The 23,911-nt window shown below is 37.8% G+C and overlaps 1 protein-coding gene across 2 annotated transcripts in view; it reads left to right on the forward strand.

Annotated features, from left to right (window-relative positions):
* Positions 1-23,911, forward strand: part of LPGAT1 (lysophosphatidylglycerol acyltransferase 1) — a 68,110-nt gene that overhangs the window by 13,091 nt on the left and 31,108 nt on the right. Inside the window, exons 1-3 of one of the 2 annotated variants that reach the window (XM_074817953.1) lie at positions 9,902-9,965; positions 15,100-15,218; positions 21,747-21,842. In XM_074817953.1, coding sequence (XP_074674054.1) covers positions 9,917-9,965; positions 15,100-15,218; positions 21,747-21,842 — 264 coding nt within the window. In that variant the 5' untranslated portion in view covers positions 9,902-9,916. Of the gene's footprint in view, positions 1-9,901; positions 9,966-15,099; positions 15,219-21,746; positions 21,843-23,911 lie in introns of those variants that run through there. The other variant, XM_074817952.1, reaches the window with a different exon arrangement.

Genomic DNA, 23,911 nt, shown 5'->3' on the forward strand with positions numbered 1-23,911 from the left:
GGCCACACACTTAACTCTTAAAGAGTTGTTGAACTGGTATAGGATAACCTGGGGTAAATTAAGTATGGTAAGATGCTTTGTTGGCTTGAATCATTTGCTGCATCCATCATACCAGCAAAAGTACTAGCTTAAGCTCCCAGTTAGGATGATTGTCATACACTTCCCAGCATGTTTTTCAAACTTACTATGGCCTCTTGTTTTAATAATGGGACTTGCATAAACAGAAACATAAAACTGAATACAGGAATTTGCTGTTATGTCAATCTGCATCATTAGCTTTTTACTGTTTTATGATTAAGTTATTTTGATTAAATTTGTGGTAACTGAACATTGCTTTCCCCCTGGCCTTTTTAAAATCCATTATGTGAAAAAAAAAATGAACATAGTATCTAAAAAGTCCAAGGGGAAATGTTTTTACAGTTCTTGTTCATGATATAATTTCTTTGTTGTGAAGACTGTTGTTTGTAGCGTGGGTGAGAAGTTTTAATATAAAGTCCTTGAAACCTAACAGTGCAAACACTTAAGGCTTCTTTTAAAAGGTTTGTGCTTTTGCTTCCTTGCATCTGTATCCAGTTACTTTTTGATTCTTTGCATGCCTTTCATTATTAAGTTTTCCCCTCCACATTGCAACTTGAAAATGTCCAGTGACTTAGTTCTGTTTTGTGGTGTATGGCAATGCTAACCCACTGGAACTGGAGGATGATGCAGAGGTGTTTGGGGGGGAGAAAATGCTGCAGCTGTTTGATTAGTAGCCAGTTTTATTGCTTGAGGATATTGATTTTTAGATTATGCTACTTGTGCAATCTCAAAATACACTGTTTGAATATGTGTTTCTGTTCTTATGATCATTCAGGTGCTCAATAGCTGTTTTTTCTGTCCAGAGTTGACTGAGTTGAAGTGGTTTAAATGGTCAGTGTCCTTCAAGTGGAGACAAGCTCCTCTGTTCTGAGGTCACTGGAGGGAGACAATAAATAAATGCACAGAATGGCCTTTTGCCTTTCACATGGAGGCCATTTAACAGAGATAATCTAAAAGCAAAGTGTTTTCCAAATACATCTGGCATTACTTTTATGTGGTGATTATTTGTACTGTATCGCGAGCTGGGCTGAAAAATGTCAGCTGTATAACGAGACAGCATCAACAGTGTTTTGTAGTAACTTAAGCAAGACCTGAAGAATATGAAGAGGTAACTGGGAGGTAACTGAACTTGATTTAGATAAGCAGAAGGTCGTGACCAGAGGTGGGATACAGGGGTGATCTTAAAATATTCAGAATCTTGATTTCCAGTAATAGTATTGTTTGTTTTCTTGACTTGAACCTTCAGCCAGTGATTAAAGTCATGCAGTTTGCTTCCATTAGGAGGAAAAATTGATGAAGATCTGGTATTTTTTTTGAATCAATATGTCTTATTTAAAGGATATATACAAAATCATGTTTTTCTGAGCCCAGTTAGATTTGAACACTGGGAAAACAGTTTCTTTGCTCAGTAGTATAATTTGATTTTATTTTTTTTAACCTAGCACATATTCTGAAAAGCATAGTCTTAGTTCCTACCTATAGTCACTCTGGCAGCTTTTCTTGATGTGTACCCTTTTGGCTTACCTGCGCCCAGTCCTGGTGGTACAGATCTAGAGCTCAGTAGTTGAGTGCTTGGGGGCTGATCAGGCTTTTTCACCGTGCTATTTAATTAGGCTTGGTATGTAGGGAGACATGAATGCAAACTCTCACTTGGAGTTTTAGGCAAGTTTCACATCTTGTTTAAAGAAAATGTAATGTTTGCTCACTTCCAGCGCTATTGCAGTTTTCTGTTTTCTGTATTTGATAAACCCTGAGGCACTTCAGAGAATTTCATGGATACCAGAAAACCATGAAATTGATAACTTGATTAGTAATCTCGCTAGCTACGATAAAAGTGCAGTAGAATAATGTGCTTTATCAGCTTCTGTGAGAAATTGCTCTCTTTTTTTGTGCAATCCAGTGCCAATTTTCTGCATTCTGCATATCTTTTACCTGAATGAGCTTCTTGTATAGCGCTCTGGAAAGTTTATGGTCCCAAAATATACAGTAACTTAAAACTTGTAGTTAAAAATGGAAATGAGACTTCCAGCTCTTGTCTTTTCATTGCTAGCTAGCCTCTCCAGTCCCTTATATCCCCACAGTAGATAATAACTAAATTCTGTTGAGTTCTTCTGCTGTCCCCAGAAAGACTTGATATTCAACAGCCTTGGGATATTTGTTGTAAGATTGCTGAATATGTCGTGTTATTTCTGCAGCTGTGTTTTTTGGGAAAAACATCTGAAAAGCTTCTAGATGCTCTGGTTTCTTTGAAATGATACAGGAAGCTTGCAAGCTACAAATCTTAAAAGGAGAGGAAATGGCCATCTCTTCCTGAGCCAGGTTCATTGCTATATGTCACCAGTTACTTGCTATTTAAAGCTGTATTTCCAACTGGCCTGACTTGGAAATCTAGACTAAGTAGGAGCAGAATCTTCCGTATGGCTAGAACTGCGGCTTTCTAAATACCTCACTTTTTTTTTTTTCTTCTTTTTTTTTTTTTTTTTTAAGAGCTAAACAGCAATTTTTGCAGAACTTTGTGGTAATAGAGCTTGCTCCCTCTTAAATAACAGGAGTTCACTTTGGGCAGTCCAACAGTTATCACAGAATATACTTAAACTTTTTGTAACACGTTCCTTCAAGTCTTATGCAATGCTGTCCAGAAGCAGTAAGGACTTGAATCTGTCCACTTTGAAAGCAAAAGCAAAGAAACTAGTGTGGGTTACATCCAACTATTTACCTATTTATGATAGTAGATTATTTGCATTTTTATTTTTTACAGCCATCAGACTCTGCTAGTGTCTTATTTTCTTCTTAAAACAGAATTACAGATTTTCCCCGATCATTTATTTGAAGGCTTGCTTCTGTCTTGTGGGTGCATTTTTTTCCAGTGGAGTCTTTGTCCGGTTTCCCCAGTATTCATATTATTCTGGACTACGCTGTGCAGACTCTATTTCTGTTGTATAGAGAAGGCAGTTTGATTCCTAATAGAAAGTCCTGTGGTGTTGCAGTGTGCAGCACTGTGTAAGCGGCCGAACAGTTGAATGGAAACTGTGGGAGTCCTGTGGTCCTGTACGATAGTTGTTGTTTGTTCATTTGTTTTAGCCAGTTTGCACTAGACCCAACTAGTTTGCATCTTGCATTTCTTCTGTTTCTCTTTTGATCAAGATCCTCAGAGTTAAAAGCTGAGGCTGCAAAGCAGGTTTCAACCATTCCCCCTGCTTTGAAAGAGGTAGTTGTTTCTCTGGAGGAAACGGGACTGCTATTTCACAAGTCATTTGCTTTGCATAGACCATTACCCTAATGGGATTTTTCACACAGTTGGTTTGGATATACTGGGTTTTGGTGTTGATTACACAATCTGAAAAGTATCCCCTTACTTAGGACTGTGAACCTGGCTGTATTCTTTGGGCATTGTCTCCCCTGAAACCTGACTGGGAAAGATCTGCTTTTGTCCTGTATCTGTTAGCTTTTTAAGACTGTATGATATGGTAGCTGTACTTTTTGAGCCACCTTAACAGTTGAGGGAAGTGAAGTACCTTATGAATGACTCTTTGACATCACAGGGAATTTCACATCTGGAAGGACAAGCAACAGGATCAAATTAGTAACGCATACCATTGCCAGTGACTCAAAAGGAAACTGTAGTAATAGTATCGTAGTTTTTGATACTGCCCCTGGGTAGATTCTGCTGCCTAGAGGGTTGACTCTGCAAAGACAGCTCAAGTTATTGTTACAATGCAGTACTTATATCTGTGACAGAGGGTGTGCTTTCAGAGTGTTCTCTTAGGGAGAAAATGTTTTCTTTAGTTTGCTTTCCCCAAACAAATCCAAAGCCCACTAAAACTCAAACAGCTGTCACCCTGTCCCTGAGTAAATAGGGGTTCTGTAGTGTCTATGGCACATGGCTACAAAACTTTTATAACAAATAAGTTTCTTTCTCTTTTATACTTAAGCTTGAAGGGAAAAGGAGAAGAGTGGGGGATTGCACATTTTTAACATGTTCTAACGTTTTTAAAAGAACAAAATTCTACACTTGCTACGCACTAAAGACCACGTTAGTTTGTTTGTTTTAAGAAGAAATTAATAGGAATTTCGAAGGTAACTTAGGTGACTCGTGTTGGTTATGCTTTGCTCGTTGGGCCAACCAGACTTGCCCAGCAGGTTTTCCAGTGCAGCAGACCACAGTTCCATAAGGATTCATTCTGGTCTGACTGGTGCTTGCTGCCCCACCATCCCATCTTCTGATAGCTCTGATTGTGCTGGCTTGCCGCACCCCCCCCCCTTTTTTTTTTTTTTTTTTCACCAGCACAGATACTCACATGATGTTGCAGTGGCTTTCTCTTGTTTTTCAAGTGTTAGAGAAACTTGCCCAAAATGGGATTAATAATAATAACATCTTAAAGAGAGCAGGGGAAGTAATTGAGGCCGCCTCACTTTACATGTTGGGGTTTTTTGTTTACTGGTTACTACTCTAATTTTTAAGTTTTATGTTTAAGTAGGTGTCAGTAGCTATATCTGAGTGTTAAGTAGCAATTTGAATGTCTTGGTGTTGGAGTAACTAAAAGTAGCTCAGTTTGAATGTTGCTGCTTGCATACTTCATTTTTGACATGCAGACAAAACAATCTCAATAGAGTAATTTAATTTGCCATAGTATTTTGTAATATAGCTAAAGATACAGGTAAAGATATAAATGAAGACCCAAAGATCTCTGTCTTCGGATAAAGATCTCGAGACTCTATAGCAGTGAACGCAATGGCTTATTCAGGCTAAAATGCATTTTTGCCTCAAGTTTATGGTGTTGGTTACTGGTCCCACTTTTTTGCCCGAGTCTGCTGATCCTAGGTGAATCATATTCTGCTTCTTCCATGTTAAGGTTTGAATTATCCTTCAAATTTTTATCTTTGCTGCAATTCTGTGGCAGTAAGACAAGACAACCTTGCCAGTTTGTATTTGCAACATGTGCTTTGGGATTGTAAAGGCTGCTCCTTTTCATGCTGCATGATGAAATTTTGTTGTAGTTGAAGGTATCCATTAAGAAAGAATTCTGTTAACACTGCATTTTTCCTCCTGGTGTCAGGCTGTAGATCACAGAATCACAGAATTGTTTAGGTTGGAAGGGACCTCTGAGGATCATATAGTTAAACCCCCTGCTCAAAGCAAGGTCATTTATAGCAGGTTGCCCAGGTGCATGTCCAGTCAGGCTTTGAATACCTCCAAGGATGGTCACTCCAAAACCTCCTTGTGCAACCCGTGACAGTGTGTGACCACTCTTACAGTAAAAATGTGGGGGTTTTTTTCTTTTTTTTCCTTGTGTTGAAGTGGGATATCCAGTGTTTCAATTTGTGCCCATTGCCTCTCAGCCTCTGGATACTGCAGGAAAGAGTCTGGCTAAGTATTCTTTACTCCTCTCCGCACACCTCCATCAGGTACCTACATATGGGTAAGAACCCACCTGCAGAGTCTTTTCTTCTCCAGGCTGAACAGTCCCGGCTCCCTCAGCCTCTCCTCATATGAAAGATTCTCCCATCCCTTAAGCATCTTAGTGGCCCTTTGTTGGACTCACTCCAGTAAGTCTGTGTCTTATATTGTACTGGGGAGCCCAGAACTGGACCCAGTGCTCCGGATGTGGCCTGCCCCGTGCTGAGCAGAGGGGAAGAACCACCTCCCTCCACCTGCTGGCAATGCTTTTCCTAATGCAGCCCAGGATACTGTTTGCTTGCCATGAGGATGCATTTCTGGCTTGTGGTCAGCTTGGCCACCAGGATCCCAGGGCCTTTTCTGCAAAGACTCTGCCTAGGTGTGGGACTTGGCTCGTCTGCTTGTTGAACTCCCTGAGTTTCCTGTTGGCTCATTTCTCCAGCCTGTCCACATCCCGCTGAATGGCAGCACAACCATCTGACCTGTCAGCCACTCCTTCCGGTTCTGCATTGTCTGCAAGCTTGCTGCAAACTTGTAAAGGGTGCACTCTGTCCTGTCGTTCAGGCTGCTAATGAGGTTCTTAAACAGTACTGGTCCCAGTACCAACCCTAGGGTACAACCCTAGTGACTGACCTCCAGATGGTCTTTGTGCTGCTGGAGGTGATGATTTTCTCTCCTACAGCTTTCCTTCTTAAAGCTCAAGTCCCAGTGTTGACATACTGAATTTCAGACTAGCTTACCCCCCCCCTTTTTTTTTGTGCTCTAAATGAATCTTCCACTTGCCTTCTGTTTTATTTCTCACTCTTTTCAGATATATATAGAGGGAGAGCCTGCCTCTGACTTTTTCTGACTTGAATCCAGGAGGGAACAAGTCCTCTAGCTCACAGAGCAGATGGGAATTTTTTTAGATACCTGTAGTTTTTAAAGGGAAATAAAAACAAAAATGCCATGGCACTTTTATTGAATTGCTCCTGTCAGTGTTTGGTATGTCAGACCCTGCTTGTCTGCTCTATTCCTGCTTGGTTAGGTGCACAGCAGTGGTAATGGGGCAGATGAGTATGGGTGAAGTACTGTAGTAACCTGCTGGGTTCAAGTTATTAAAAATATGAGTTGCAGCCAACTGTTCTTCGCTGGAAAGGGTGATAAGGGTAACAATAATAGCAAGCTCTGTATTTGTAGCATTTTTTAATTACCCAGCTGCACTGGTATGTTTTTTTTATCAGAGAAAAGAAACACTTTCCTCTTCTCACTGCTCTTCTGTGGTACTTAACTTTTTACAGAGCTTGAATTGTTATAAAGGTGTTGTATTCTGAAATTGCCCTGCTTTCAAAGTAATTTTTCTTTTTAATTCTAAAAAAGCCAGTCTATTTTTCATGAGGCAGTCTTACAGATATAGTTTTCTTTGAGCTTAGGATGCATTTGGCATTGTAACCATACTTAAAATAGTCTAGTTTCAATATACAGAACGCTGAATAGGACTTCTAAGACTGTGGTATCAACTTATGCAAATTTGATGTTGGGCGACCTTCTTGTTAAGAGTAAACATCAGTGTTACCGGTGAAACTTCAAGAGTTTGACCCTTGCATTTTAAAAAAATGGAAAAGTGTTCTGTGCATTTAGTATATAGTCATGTGCTTGAGCAGTGAGAATCCTTCCTCACTTGTAAAAATTATCCTTGTAGACAGAGACTGAAATGTAGGACCCACAGCCTTGTCTGACAGAAAGGTCTATTTAGGGAAGTGCCAGACCTCTGCATTGAGGGATTGACTGTGGCATTTCCATTGTTGTCTCTGACCTTGGGGTTGAATGACAGAAAGTGCAAACTTATAAAAAACCGTTACATGTCTTGGTTCTTCTCCTTAAAATTTTCAAATCTGTAGTGTCTGTCTAGGGAGCAATAAAACATCTGTGGACCAAAATTTTTTGGGACATTTTTTCATACAAGCGCTCTTGTGGCCCAGTGGTTGCTGAATGAGATTTCTCACCACATAAAATTGTGAAGCCTTAGTAAGCTACAAATCTTGTCTTTGCTCTATGTAACAACTTAGCTGAGATCCTTCTATTCAGAGTGTCTTTGATGCTTGTTTTATGGAAATACGTTTCTTCACTTCTGTCACTTAGGGTATTACAGCTTTTTGGTCATCCCTGGAGTCTTTAGAAGCTTTTAACCAGCAAAAGCCAAAAGTTTGTTTTAAGCTTATATACATCTTGTTGGTTTATTGTCATCTTAAAGACAGTGCTGTAAACTTTGTCTTTATTTGATGCTGGAAATAAATGTTTTTGAACAAAGATTGACAGTGTTTCTTTCCACAATATAACTAAGAATCACCAAAATGGTACTGAGTACCAGCTTTAAATATAAACTGAACTGATAGCAGTTAATCTGAAGTATATTTACCATTGGTTCAGATTCTTCTGTCATTTTTAGGACCTTGGTGACTACGTGCTTCTAACTAGGTAATTTTTTGTGCATACTTTGAAACTTCTTAGAACTGTTTTTTTAACTTTCAACCCTGACTATTTGATTTCAGTATCCCTTAATAACCTTTACTTGTTGTTCTGATGTTTTATTTCCCAAGTGTGTTAAAAATGTAAAAAATTATTCTTTCATAGTGAGAAAAAATTGTGAGACCACCCCATCGTTTTGCTGCTTCTTTTTCTAGGCTTCAAACAAACTGATTTTTTTTTTCCTGGCCATTATAACATCTACAGTATGTAAGGTATTAGAGCATTAGGATATTAGTTCATGAATGCGTTGATGGTCCTCTGGGTACTTAATACTTAATGTATTTTATCTGTCACCGGGGAGGAATGTGCTGTACAGCTTGCTCCTTCTGTGAGTGGTCTGACTCATGAGCTCGAGGTACTTCAAAAGGATTTCAGCTCTCCATCCCATTCTTCAGTCTTGCAGTTGCTTTTCTAATAATAGAAGCAGCAAAACAGACAGTGGAGTTGCTTGTTGGCTGCTACAGTGTATTACCAGCATAGTCATGAAAGCTGACATCAATCACAATCTTCACGTTTCACAGTCTACATTTGCCTGTGTGGCTGTGAACGTTGCCTGTCTGGTGCCACTCCTTGGAAGCAGTAACCACCATATACGACTGGGGTTCTAGTTTGGATGATCTGAACTATGAGCTGTGCGACTTTGGTGCCTCTATAATTCAAATAGTGTTGTGGGAGTGGTATAAAGTAGCTGTAGGAGACCTCCCGCAAAATGTGGAGGATATGTCCAGTGAAAGGTATGTTCTTGTAAGACCTAAGATATATTGGAATGATTCCTTAAATATCTGTAGTGAGTATAGCTTGTCTATGCAGACAGAATTTGTTAACTTTAAAAGTTTTCTTATGGTTGCCTGGCCTAATTATGGAGAAGCTCTTGAAATTATATTGCCTGTACTGAAGTCAGTGGAAGAAGTTTGCTTCACTGAAGGTGAGCTAAGGTTTCGCTTTTATTGATTCTCAGTCACGTATGGGTAAAAGGAGCCTTCTCTTCAGCCACAAACATCATCTCTTGTGCCAGTGAATTATGGAGCTCAAGCAAACTGTACCCATGAGGTCTTGAACATGCACTCCAGGAAAATTAAGTCAGTCTTCAAAAGTAGTCATCACTAGGGCCTATTTCCAAAAGGAACTGCTGTACTTAGGAAAAACATGGTTCTTGGGTTGGTGAGAAAGATGAAAGAGCCAGGGCGTCTCTGTTGTAATGTCTCCTGTTTCTAAAACCTCTTGCTGTCAGTTAATTGAAATGAGAGTGTGGGTTGACTTAGGGCATAAATACTGTGACTGCCAAAGTTCTCTTCTCCACAAAGCAGATCTGTCTGTAAACTGCAGAAAGAGAAGGTGAAAGCTAAGAAGAATGGGACTGAAAGCAAAAGGAAATGTGCATTCTTTCCTACAATGAAATGTAGTTGGGTGCAAAATGGTTGGTCGCAGGAAAATGAAGATGGTGACTGGGACATCTTAAACCCAGCCTTGGTTTATTAACATGTACTGTAGGAACAGTCTCCCTTTATTTGCAGGCATCTTTTCCCCAGCTGCTGCTGCTTCTCTGACTTCTCTACAATAAGCATTTCTCTACAATAAGCATTTTTCTTGGAAATAAGAGGAAAACTTTGTCAGTGCAGGTCAGTTTATTATCATCATAAAAGTCTGAATCAAGTCAGATGCAAAAGATGCTTTTTTGATATCAAAATCTTGTTTGAAACTGTATTTTTGCAAACTTAAGATGTGTATATTGTAATAGCATTGAAATTTACAGTACTTTTGTTAATAAGGATACATTGCTTAATGGGACAAGAAAGATAAGTGAAGCTGTGTTTAATGAGATACGATGTTGTATGTGTGTTCTTTGCCTCCTTTTCAGGATTGTACTTTTATTGATCAGCTGTATGTCTCATGTGTACTTCAGAGACAGTGTATGAAGGTTTCCTTGGCAGTATGAATTTTAGAAAGAATGCATGGGATAGGAAGAGCTATTTTTCCAACAGTATGTGTCTGATTTTGTATAAGTGTTTTTAAGTACCTTCTAACCCTAAAATACACGCTTAATAAATGTAAAAAAACTCACTATGCTGATTTGCTTAGTCCATTGTTTGTTTTCTGTTTTTTTCACTGTAGGCAACCAACTCAGAGACAAATGCCTTAACCTTTCTGTTAAGAGGGAAAAACCACCTTTAGCATGTCTTAATCCTTTTTATTTTTTTAATGCGGTCTAGGCATGCTAAGCAATATTTAACCTTTGGCATCACTTCTGGGATTTCTTAATGCCAACTATCAAAGAATCCCATCTATAAAGGAGACACAAATGAATTTAACAACTGTACAGAGCTACTCTAGCTGAAACATGCTTTGGCGAGTCATTTGTGAATAACAGTAAAGCAGCGTTGCAACTTGCCAGAACCAAGTACTTGAGTATGAGGAGTGTTTAAAACATAGAAACCTGGTTGTCATGAGCTACAGTGACTATTGAATACCTAATGACGTTCCTTCTGTTAGAAAGCAGGGTGGCTTTTGAGGAAGCAAAGGAGGCTGTCCATTAATAATGCCATTTATTTTTTACTGAAGGTTTCCAAGCGATTGAAAAAAGGTGGTACTGTTCAGTTCTAAGTGTTGACAACCTGACAAACCTGTGGTTTTCTTGAAGTCTTGCCTCATGGATGCAAGTGATTACAAGTGATCAGAGGAAAAATAAACTAAGGAGTGGGAAGTTCTAGAGTAAAGGTTCTTCAATTTCTAGAGAAAACTGAATATTGTGTGTAGACTGAAATCTAAATGGCAGATAAAGTGGATATCCAAATCAATTATATGATTACATATATCATAACTTTCAGGTGATTTATCTAGCTGTTTTATGGGTTTGGGGGTTTTTAATAATTGTGATTAGATCACTTAAAGAGTTTCCCTGACCTTGCCATAAAACATCAGTCTTTTCATGTTTATTTGTGGGATTAATATTGGTAGCTTTTAGATTTGGATGATGCTAGTATGAGAATTGCATCTGGTTCCTTCACTGCCCATTTCCTAATTGCTGTTGAAATTTCTGGCAGGAGGCGCCTTGGTTTTTTTTTCTTTTCAATTCAGTGGGGAAATAAGAAGTTAAAACTCAATACATTTTGAAATAATAACCCCAGGTACTCATCAGAAATTAAGGTGTTCAGATGCCAATAAAATTTATGCCAATTCTTACAGCACACACTGTAGTGGAACAATTAACTATAATGAAGAAGAGACAGTCATAAATTTCAGAACATTTTTAAAGTTTTAAAATGCAATATGCAAAATGAAGTAGTTCATAATAATTGCTGGGCAATTGTGCAGAATACTACACTGCCGTTCTTGCCAGGTATATTAAAAAGTGTAAAACAGATCTACCGAATTGTTAGCCGAGTATTCATTTGCCCAGCCTTAATGACATACTGCAGTTAAAGTGCTTGAATATTTATTCATAGCATCCCTTACATGCGCACAGTTATGTTAAGGACATGATTACAAAGCAGCCAAGTGTTCTGAGAACTCTCAGTTGCTACATTTAGATGTGCAATAGTTCAGTAAAAACGTGGAAAAAGCTCTTCCTGCTTTTATTTTCTTCTTTAAGCTTTGCAAAGACTAGCCCATAAAAAGCATAGTTTGCAGCTCATAATATGAAATATTTTCTTGATGAACTTCTTGTTACAAGAGTAGGATAAATCTTTCTGTCCTATGGCACATGTCATTGCAAGGAGACTTGTCTTCATCCTTTACAGGAGAAGCCTTTTGCTTAAAACACTAAGTCACAATTGAAGTCTTTCTTACAGCTAAACCACTCTTGCATCTCAATCTTGTGGGTAAGAGATGTTATTACTAATCAGGATTACCAGATTTTCTTGGTACTGAGTTTACCATGATTTCAAATTACCATGTTAAACTGATCTCCTGCTCTAGTCTTCCTTTATGTTACTTCACTATGTTAAACTGCATTTGCAGTAATCTAACTATTGCGAGGCTGTAAGACAGAACCGGTATCCTTATAAGATGTGCCCTGGCAATAGAAGGAAGCTGTGAAGGAATGTTTGCTGGTTTTCAGGCCCTTGAGTGACAAAGATTTGTCTTTGAACTGTTTTTTTGTCTTGTTACAGTGGAGCAAAGCAGTGTTCCTGGTTCTGCTGCCATGCAGCTGAGGTTTTGATTTGAATGATTCCAACTGCAGTGGAGGAATGTAATAACACAAGTATTTCTTAAAGCAAAAGGTGCTCCTTTTGAAAATTTCAGTGTGGTGAGAAAATTGAAGACAAGCATATATTCCCCCCACTGATTTTAAAGGGACACTGTGAACTTAAAATTCTAGATATGAGAGGTTTTTTTCTTCTTTAAAAAATTGTGGTAATTGCAGTGGTTTTTCTGCACGCTTCTGTGGTTTGCTGTTCTGTTTCTGATCCAGAAATGCTCTGTGAAGGACTTGCACAAACTGATTCTTTTCTCCTTGATAATCGGGTCAATCAATTGACTATAAAGCGTTATTAAGCACAAGAGACAGCCTGATTGCCTGAGGAGAAATGACAGAGGGAAAAGAGACTAGAGGATGTCCAGCTGAATCACTGTGATTTAATAACTTACTACCTGTCAGTAGAGCCACAGAAGTTGAGCTATTAGCCTGACCAGTTGATAGATAAAATGAATTGAGTAAATCAATTAAAGCATTAAATGACATTTCTTTTTTAACCTTGCATTTGGAGTGGGATAACAGAGCCCACCTTTTTACTACTTCTCAGCTGAAACTTGTTAGTGCATTGTAAGCTGGTTGTGTGTTTTTACCATCTATTGTATTTAACAAGAGTAGGTAAAATACTCTAGGAAACAGCAGAAGCTTTTTTTCCCTGTTTTTCTTTGACTGGGGCCTATCTGAAAGTTTCAAAGTCAGACATTAGTCTTCACCTAGTATGCTGAAGATGTACTTTTTCCTAGCAAATGAAGCTTCATAAATTCTCCTCTTTAGTTGTTTTCAATTCCATGCTAATTCTCATGGCTTATAGTTTTCACTCATTAACTTTACTTTAATACTTTGAAAAGTTAGATCTGTGAAACCTTTTTGAAGATAAAAAATAGTTTCTTTTTCAACTGCTCTACAGTAGAAAGGATTAGTAGTATAAATTGATATGTTCCAGGGAAGTATCTATAGTAATCAATTTTTTCTCTGAGTGATCTAGAAATAAAGTAATTTTATTTGGAAATAATTAGCTACTTGTGAGAAACCTTACTTAGCAGATGCTTAATGTATTTATTACTTAGTGTTTATTACATTTGGAAAGCCACAGTTCAGTAAGACTATTGTATATTGGTTGCTTAATAAAGACACTGAAGTAATAATTTCAAAATCAGTATGTGGTTGATTCATTTCCCTTTAAAACAATTCTTGTCTTATCTTGGTTTCTTGCCTTATGGGGTACTGCCACAGGTGAAATACTTGATAAGGAAAGTGCACTGTCAATTGTGAGTGCCAGGCACTTTCCTAACTTCCGTGGAGTTTAAGAGGACATTGGAGGGAATTTGCACATAAGTGAGGAGGAGGGATAAAGGGGATCTTCCAAATTCATGTTGAGAAAAATAAGAAGGGATCCACGCTTAGATTGCCCAGGGAAAGGAAAGGAGGTTGAACATTATTGAATGAATAGTCCTCCCCACCTTCATATCTCTAGTCTGTTTCTATCTACTTGTAACCAAATGCCACTTTTTTTTTTTTTTTTTTTTTTGTGTTCAAATCTCAATCCAGTACTAATTTGGGAGCCGTTAGAAAGTAATAGAAGTGGCAGTTTTCAAAGGTGTGATGCTAATTATATTTCTGCAAGGACAGGGAAGCTATGCATGGATGCTTCTTGTCTTCAGTGTGTAGCCTGTTGCTTTTGCATCATTAAATCACTGCTTAAAAGACAGATAGTAGTAAAGTAATTAATTGTCCTGTGATGAGAGTTGTTCACTGCCTGGAGACCTGTTAATAACAGTACTAAAGATTCAGCAGTGGAGGTGAAAGATATCCTTTGATGTCAGAAATGAAAATAATAGCCGGTAAGAACCACTTAAGATACTGAACAAACACAGAAAAATAATCATATCCTATATGCATGGCCAATGCATCTTTTCCTTTTGAACTTCATAGAGTTACTCTGCCTGCCCATCCTTTCCCTTTCCCTTGCATTGCAGTAATCATCCGTTTTTACTGAGGAGGGCCAGACTCTACTCACTTGTCTCTTTGCCCCAGTAACAGCATTAGACATAGTCTGGTCTTTAATTTGCAACAGTCTTTTTCTAGTTTTTCATCCTGTGTTCTTCTTTGGGAGGTAGTCTTCTCTTTCTCTATTTAGTTACTTTGTGATGATGGAACTATCAATTTTAACTGCTTTTCCTTACCTCAGCATATTTTTTGTAGTCAGTGTAAATGTTGGATGATCAACAGCTGTAGCTTCCTCCTGACATCATTCTTGCCACTGGAGTATCTGGTTTCTGGCCTACAAAATAGTGACTAATAGTTTCTGTCATCTGAGCAGCATTTTCTGAACCCGCTTTCTTGCCTATAGCTAACTTGTTTAGATTTGAATTACTAAGTTTGTTTAATGTAGCATTTTAAACCTAATGATCCAACTACAGATTTTTTTGTTTTTCTTTTACCAGAGTGGTTTAATAATAGTAAGTATAGAAATGAAGCAAGCCTGCTAAGTTTAAAAAGAACAACAAAAAAAACATTTTTGACAATGTGATTTTTTTTTTTTTTTTTTTTTAATTTAATGAGGTGAGACAGTTGAATTTGAAAGCTGGGTCAAAAGCTTATGTAATTTTGAGACCATAAATATAGAATGGTGTAATGACACAAAAAGATCAATTGCAGTGTGTATATTCTGGTAGAATATTTTTGTTTTGTTCTTATTCTGCGCATGCAATTTAAAACTAAGCTGGATACCCTCTGCTTGGAAAAAATGGTCTTGCTAATATTCCTATCTTATGCTATGTGCCAATTTAAATTGACATGTAGCATGTAGGTTTCTTTATTATAATTGTCTGGGTGTGGGGTCTTTGGGTTTTTTGTTTTGTTGATAGTAAAATTTCCACGTGGTCATTGTAAAATTTACCTTTTTATTTATTTTTCTTAATAGTAGTGGAATGGGGTGATGATGTTAAAGCAGTATCAGAAGATGAAGCCATGGTGCTGGTGAACCATCAAGCAACGGGTGACGTCTGCACTCTGATGATGTGCCTTCAGGATAAAGGCACGGTAGGCTACAACTGGGGAGTGGGATAGCTTCTGTGTACACGACCTGTTACCTTGGGTGTGCTTGCATCTGTGTGTGGTCCTGATGACTGACGTTTGGTTTGTGTGTTAATCCACCAAATAATCTCAAGGCCCTGAATAGGAAGGTTTTTGTTTAGATTTGGTTTAATATGACCGCCAATGGCTTGAAGCCGGTTTTAGACCTTGAATGTTGCCTTTGAAGAAGGTCAAATATGAACTGAGTCAGTGTACATCCAGTCTAGGTTAACATAGAGGGAAGCAGATCTCCTTGCAGGTAATCATGTACTTGACTTTGTCCCCTCACCCCATGCCCTTATGCAACTCATGCCAATTTTGCTCAAATGAGCGCAGGTCTAGCTCCTTGGTTATGACTTTATTCCATCATGAAATTTTTCTCAAGGTTAGAAGCAAGTTGTGTGTGGGATTTTGGTAGAAGTTCAGAAGCTGAAAGTGACTTCCCTATGAGGATATGTCCAAGCTAAGCTAGCTAGCTAAGGTCAAAACTGCTTGAGCTCTTATTTCACAAACTCGTAAGCATTTCTTGGTCAGAAATGCAACTAATGTCAATTGTTTCCTGCATTGCCATTCAGAAAATTCATGTCTAGGGAGTGTAATGCTGGAAACTAGAGTATGGGATCTAAACGGGAAATTAAATCTATGTGCAAATCAGGAGGAAGCGGGTATGTATGATTAGACTACAAAGGATGGGAGACATACCTGGCAAACTGAAAAAATGCATTAGCTGTGTCTGTCTTAGTGTTGTCTTCTTTCTTGCAACCATACAGTGAAGAAACAAGGAAAACAACAACTGCTTTTTGTTGCATCTACATAACTCGTAACTGGCACTGTTTTTCTTAGTGTATATTAATATAGATTGTGTATACACTGTATCTGTACCAGTGATTGAACATTTTTTTAAAGACATTTTCTCAGATCTTACTTATGACAGCAGAGTCGATTAAAAGCAAAATAAAAAACTCACGCAAAAAAACCTCATAAATCAAAGTATGAAAATGCCACTCAAGATTGAGCAGAGATTAATGGCTGTCTTTCTACTGTTGCCTAGATAAGACTGTATTTTAAAAGTACTTTTAATTTCTTTAATTTCTTTTGGAATTGAGGAAATTAGGTATACATATATGGTATTCTGTATGGTACCCCAATGAGTAGAATGAGAGAGTAAACACTCTTCAATTCCTTTCATCAAAATTATACATAGGACAATCTTGTGATGAAGACACAATGGTGAGGGTATAGTCCTGTGGATATGTATTGCATATAATCTTGACTATTGATGTCCCAGGTGTTTTAAATATCATAGCACTTTATTGACTCATGTATGTATGCTAGTGTATATATAAAGCTAAGCCATATTTATTCTGTTTGACTCCATAGCTAAAAGTCAAGACAGAGTAAGTTTCAGTGAATGCAGAAGATGTTCAAAATGGAGGGAGGCATCGAGATGGCAAATAATCTTCACCATGGAAACTGTTAGGTTTGCAGGTTTTCAGGAAAGCAAAACATCTGTAAAATCACTATATTTTCCCTTAAATAACTGCAGTCATTGCTCTTGGAATATGTATGTCCAGACCTCGTATGGCTTCAGTGTTTTAGCTAATAAAGTAATAAAAAAGTATAAGCTTCAACACATACTTAAAATATAGCATGAGTAGTACAAGGGGCTAAAAATAATGAGAAAGATCAGGATAGATTATCCTTGATAGAACTTGCTGAATCAGGTGTTTTTAAATAGCATGCTTCATATTTCTGAACAGAAGACAATTGTCTTTGAGTGACTGAAAACACTGGAGGAAAAGAACGCCAATCCTACCTGTCCAAAAGAAATCATTATACAATAGGCAACTATTTAAATTAGGCAGTTTTCTTTAAATACAGTTTAAACTTAAGATGGAGTCCTTCACAACCTTGATATTCATCTGTTAGTAACATGATAGTAATTTCCAAGAATTGTTTTTATTTTTTTTAGGATGGTTAAGCTGCATTAATTCCTAAACACTTTACCACTCAGGCAACACTTTTTAGCTCTCAGAGTATTTTGTGAAGGTGAAAGTCTTGCTCACATTTCACACAGAAGAGTGTACAAAGAAGTAAAACAGCTTACCAGAGGCAGGCTCTCGGCAGTGGTAGTGCAGTGGCAGAACTAGGAAGACCTTCCTCCTGTGGCAGTCCAGAACTTCTTTTGCTTGCTTTGCCAGCCAATACAGACTGAAACCAGATGTAGTCTGCAAGCACTTATTGTTTAATGCTGCTTTTTAGAAAATGTTAATTTAAAGCATTAGAAGCGTTCGATTTAAAAGTTCTACATTTTTCTGTGTAGTGAGGAAGAATACTGAAACGTTCTTGTAACTTGACAATGTTTCCTAAGGGCCATGTCAGGAACTGTGATGGTATTTTTTTCTAGTATTTTATAAATTCTTATATATAAATGACAATGTAGCCTATCTGTTTTAAGCAAGTTTAATCTCACTAAGCAGTAAGATAAAATACATGTATTAAGATGTTTCCTGTCTTTCAGATTCACCTATGTGTATAAGGAAAGTGGAACTTCGCTTTATTATGGAAGTGGAACTTAGCTAAAAGTTACAATTTTAATGGAAGGACTGGACTGGTATCATTTGACTGATACATGTTACCATGAGGCAAGCTCCACAAAGCAAGATTTCAGCTGAATCAGAAGTGGCCTAATTATACTTTTTAGATAGTTCAAGAAATTGTTCCAATTTGTGAAAGTAGGTGTTAAACTTAGTAAGTTAGTTGAGGTCTCATAAGTATTAAAGGTTATGTGTTTAACAAAGAGAAGTAGGTTAAAATGCTGCTATTACTGCTTTCTGACTGGATTAGGACTGATAAATGTGGCTGTTTTTTCTGATTTAGAGCAGAAAGCAGTGCCAGGAAGGGTGCAGTAGAGAAAAAAAGGTAGAGCTTGCAGCTGTTAGAGTCCAAGTTCCAAGACATGCATTCCCAGGTTTCATTGTTAAATTAGAGGTGCTTGAAAGATGAAAGTCAGTCTATTCAGGTTGCTTTGTTATGAAATCTGTGTAGTGTGAAATGAAAGTGGGTCTGTGAATAGGAGGCTCCTGGATTTTTTTAAATAAAATTGGTAAAATTTTTTTCTACATTCTGAACTTATTTAAGCAGGAAGGATGAAGCAAAAAGGACCTGAAACGGCATCCAAAAATTCTTTCAATCTAAACCAACTATGAATCTGTGCTCAAAACACTTCTGAATGTCTTTGCTTAAACCTCCTTGAAATGCAGGTGATAAGAGACTTATCTGATAAGCATTGTTTCATTCCTGAGGATACTAAATGGAAGAGACAGCACCAGTATTTTGCAGTGTCCTCTGTTCTGTCCTTGGTAGCAGAACAGAATGAATATCCATTAATCTAGTTTGACTTTTGATTGCAAAGAAGATAACTGTGTCCTATTCTTTGAACTCCTCCTTTTTGATTTTATGTGTTAGAGTGTGTGTATTCATTAATTCATACATAAAAATATTTCTTCTTTGTACTAACCACTGCCTAGGCTTATAGGCAGATTTGTAATCACTGAGCTCTGGAGTTTGCCTCTTTGTAGCCCACTTGCAGCAGACTGCCTGTGTGTTTTGTCTTAGTTATAACTTGTATGTCGCACTGATCTTTGACACAATCGCATTACTCCTCCTCAAAAAGGCTGAGGTAGTCCAGGGATGCTAGTTAGAAGCCCCATGTCACCTAAAACATGGTGAGATGGACTTCAGACTCTGAAGAGCAATGATAAACCTACCATCAGTTAAATAAAAAAACAGTAAAAATTGGTATGGGAGGAGAAGAGCACTAGCATTGCTGGGCAAGAGTTCCTCCTCCAGGATTGCCACAAAACATCTAGGGACCAGTGTTGACTCCTCAAAAGACAAAAACCCTTTCTTTTCAGGGAAGCAGATCATTAAGCTTGCTATCCTCTCCTATATAAAATAGATTATGTTGGTTTAACTTCTGCTTGATATAATAGAACAATAATTGTCAAAATGCCAAAGTCGTAGGTGAACACTGACAGTCATATGGGTACTGCTGCAGGCTAAATTATCATCAGTGGAATTTTGGTGGTGTTTTTCAAAGGATATGGTTCCCTATACCTGTCATCTTTGGGCTCATGCGCGGGCATGAACTTGGGATATTGTAGTGCCTTGAAGAGCAATAACACCTCTCAGTGATGCTTTTTAAAACTCTTGTCCTTAGGGCACACCTTTTCTTTCTTTTCTTTTCCCCTCCCTAAGGCTTTCTAAGTTACTGAAATGGAAAGAATGTGAATCTCTGCAGGGAAGAATTTTTGCTTTAAGATCCTCTCTTTTATTTAACACAGACCCGGAGATAGCTGTATGAGAAACCATTTCACCAATATTAGTCTCAAGTGAGGATATATCTAGGAACTAATTTTTCTTCTATCACTCACAAATACATAGTGTGTCTTTGTTCCCTTGGATGTGTAGCATCTAGTAAGAAATACCACTGGCAGGCAGGAAAGGATACTAGCATGTCACAGAGGAGATACAGGTGCTTGTTTCCAAAGCAAAACCTTTCATGTCTTTGAGAGCTGTCCTCTTCTCTCAGACATGGTTTCCTTTTCCACTTCTAGTGATGCTAGAGCGTCCAGAAGTGAGTGGTCTTGCATTATTCCAGATGTTCAGATAGAAAGCTTGCTAGTAGTAAAAAAACACAAAAGTTGAGGAGTTCTTAATATACTCTTAGGCAAGGATAACTAGCTTCTAAATGCGACATTCAGATTCCATTGGGAGATCAGCTATATGTCTAAGGCAATAAAGTATCTTAAACGTTCTTTGGCAGGTATGTTCTTGCAAATGTGGAAAAACTTCATTTTGCTGAGCATCTGGCTGCGGTTGTTTAAGGATAAGTAAAAGAAACAGGGTATGTGGCAGTTATCTTTCTCCAGGATTCATTTATAGCTTCTGTGGTCAAAAGGGAGAATAGGTAATCAGAGCACTCCAAGAGATAATTAGATTTCTTTGGAAGAAAGACTTACTGATGCAATTCTAGATACAAATTGCAAATTATTGAGCTGCTTTTACAAAACAGAATTCCTGTACAAAATATGATCTGCTTTCTTCAAATTACACATAGACACGTGAAGATGTGAAAACAAGTAAAAGCCACCATCTTTCACTGTATCAAACTATTTTGTTAGTATTGTTGAAGGCATGGATGTGGATTCTGAATATTTCAGTTACTGTGCAAGCCTCTGGTGTTTGAGGAGAAGTGTAGAGTACACTTTAGCAGTAGATGTAATCAACTAATACATGAACAATACGTTGTATTTTCTAGAGAAAATCTTTATTTCTTAGACCGCTTTCTTTCTCTCTTTGCCTCAAATTATGTGTCTTGGACAACTGAAAGATGCCAAGCAGAAGGTGCCTGTTTAAGATTCAAAAAATGATCTTCTTACTGGCAGAGAAATGTCATGGTTCTCCATATGCTTTTTTGATAGTGATAAATGGAAGAGTACTATGTTATATGACTTTGTTTCACTGAACTTGAATCAGTTGTGGTGTGGCCTGATAGGGAAGAGTAAAGGCAGCAGCTAGCTTTGTGTATGATTGAGAGTATGTAAGAGACACTGGATTTTCTGGTTTTGGAGAGCCAATTCCTACCCCTCTCAAAATCTACATGTAGGAGCTGTAGAGGGGAAGGACCTTGTGAGTGAAGAAGCTTTTCCCTTCTGTTATTTACCTCTTCTGGAGTAATTCTTCTATTTTAAATCTCAAAGGACTGAACAGGTATAGTATTTGCCTTCACTGTCCTGTAAGAAGTGATGGTCAAGGTGAATCTAATGGCTCAACCTCTATTTTTGCCTTCTTACCATCCTTCTTGGCCAGGACAAGGAGCATGACGTAATGAAATTCTCAGGGGTGCATGTGGCTTCTCTGCCATGAGAGAAATCAGTAATGGCATGTGGGCTGTACATAGGTCTCAGTGAATGCTGCTGTGCAAAGATAGAGTGAGCATGTATGGAGCATGTGCACATCAGAGGCACGAGAGCAATGTTATCTCATCCCCAAAATTGCCAAGTACAAAAAGATATAAGGAAACATGCTTTTGTGGTAGACATAAAACAGTTGGGCATTTCAAACACAGGTCTGTATTGTTTTGCATACTTTAACAAACACTGAAAATAGTTTTAGTTTGCAACTGGCTTAAAATTGTCATGGTATGTCAGCAAGAAGCATTACACTACCTGTGTGAAAAGTCGGAGTAGAAATTACTCTGGCATATGGCTAATAGTGTAGAACTTACATTACAAAAAGGCAGCTGTTTAATTCTGCACTTAAGGGAGAAGTGTAGCACCTGTGCTGCTTTATACTTTGGAGCATAAAGAACTTCATTCTGTACATATTTGTTAGTTTTACTGCTGTTGCAAGGGTGACAACAATGTGACCAGTATATACATAATTCTCTGCACTTGTATTTACCGAAGGTTTTTTTTTTTAACTTTTCAGGTTGTCCGTCAGATGATGTGGCTGATGGATCATATTTTTAAGTATACAAACTTTGGCATTGTGTCTCTAATCCATGGGGACTTCTTTATAAGACAGGTAAATGGAAACATGTAATAGTGGTTTGATTTATCCTTATATTTCAAACATTGTGGTGTTATGGGACTTATACATTACCTCCTGGATAATTTGCAGGATGAAATAGCTATGCTGTAATGTGTGTATTTGGGTAGAGCTTTGTTCTGAAACTGCCTTTTTTCCAAGCTTATTTTATTATTTTGCCTAGACACAAATGTTTATGGAACCAGTTGTGATGGGAGCCTTTTATGAGAGGTGTACAAGCAAAGTACACGGGCAGTCCTTTTTGTCTCTCCGCTTCTGACTGCCCGTTGTTGGCGCCTCTCTTCTTTCCTTAGTGGCCTTGAAGCTCTGCAATGAGTCTGGTTAGGTCACTGTTCTGGCTGTTGGAGTTTCAGATAAGGAAAGGCAAGACGGTCCATTTTGATGATGACGTGGCAGTAGACCAATTTAAGGTGGTGGTGGACCTGCATAAATAGTAATTAATTGATTCTTGAAGGTTAATTATTATTTGAGCATCGGGAAAGAATGTGTGTTGAGCCAGCATCTCAAATGTTAAGAACTGAAAACCTCAGACTATTTCTAACAATTTGGGGTTATTTTTGTTGTTTGGTAGCTGTTGATCAAACTGCACTCTAAAAGTAGAAACTTAAAAGTACAATGATAAGTGTGAACCTGCTGCCAGTTATGCAACATCCAGCATACACATTTCTTTCCTCTCCTTACTTTTATTTGTCTGGACTTAAAATGTATGGGCAGCCAGAGAGAATTAATGAATTTTCACTTTGCAGAGAATGGGAAGCTAATTTACTCAGAATGAAATAAAGAAGTACTTAATCACAGCTACACAGAGCTAAAGTGAGATGTCTCACTAAGACTAGAGGCATGGTTAGAGAACCTCAGGCAAATTTAGATAATAAAATAAAAGTCTCTAGAGATATACAACTGTGTACTGTGAGAATATGGAAAGGACAAGGCTTGACACTTTTTAAAATATAAATCTATTTCAGTAGTTAAAATTCACAAGATATAAATTTTGAGGTACACATGGCTGTCAGCTTGTTAATTGTAATTTCTGAATGTGGTGTTGCAATTCCAGTTACAAAACCAAACCATCAGTGAGCTGCAAAAACTATGGCTTTTCCTCACTTTTGTGAAGTGGCTGAGACATGCAACATCACAAATAAAATGATGTTATAATGAATCTAAATATAAACCAGTCGAAGATAAAATGTTTCTTGGCTGTTATTAGCTGTTGGGTGTACCAAAAAAACTTAAGGTGAGTGAGTAATGATCCTCTGCCTAACTATAGAAAGGCCTAGTAATATTTGGATGAGCAAATAATTCTTTTTTTTTTTTCCCTGTAAAATAATGTAATTTGATCATGGTACAATACATCCTATTTGTTAAGTGTACATTGGCCTCATTTTCATGAACAGCACCAGAGGCAGTTTTGCTCAGAATGCTGCTGAGGTCTACTAGAAGTTGACTAGTGTTTTCTCTTCTCTTGCTGAAAAGTTTACTGGAAACCGAGACTGTCAGTAATTTGCCACATAGGTGATACAAAGTGCATGGCATCCTAAATGATTTGTCAGCAGCCTGCTGCTACCTGTTTTCTTTCCTCTAAAGGAAAGAAGGCTGAGCCTGTTCCCTGTGGTGGTGATCAACTAGCCATGGTCTTCAAGAATCGGTTGTAATAAGGAGCTGCTTCTGCTTCTGTATGACTTGCTCTTCTTTCTGGACAGTATGTTAATTGTATTTTATCTTCAGGACTCTTCAGTATTCCACTAGTCACAGTTGCTTTTAAACACTCCTCTCTCCCATTAGTCCAGTAGATTTTTCTGTATAACAGCAGCATCTTAAACCTCATGGTATTTGCTAAATGCAATTTATCCACCAGTTGTATTCATTAGTTTTGTTTATGTTTTGGAGAGTTCTAATATCTAATGTTCAAAAAGTTTATTGTTCGCTGCTGTTTTTTTTTAACTGCTGTGCTATCCTGGAGTCCTGTGGGAAAGGGCTGTTCTAACTGAGACTTTTATATTGCTCTTTAATTGCATTAATATGAGCAGCCAGAGATTTTTTCCTTC

Source organism: Strix aluco, chromosome 3, assembly GCF_031877795.1.
Source record: "Strix aluco isolate bStrAlu1 chromosome 3, bStrAlu1.hap1, whole genome shotgun sequence".
Lineage (NCBI taxonomy): Eukaryota > Metazoa > Chordata > Aves > Strigiformes > Strigidae > Strix > Strix aluco.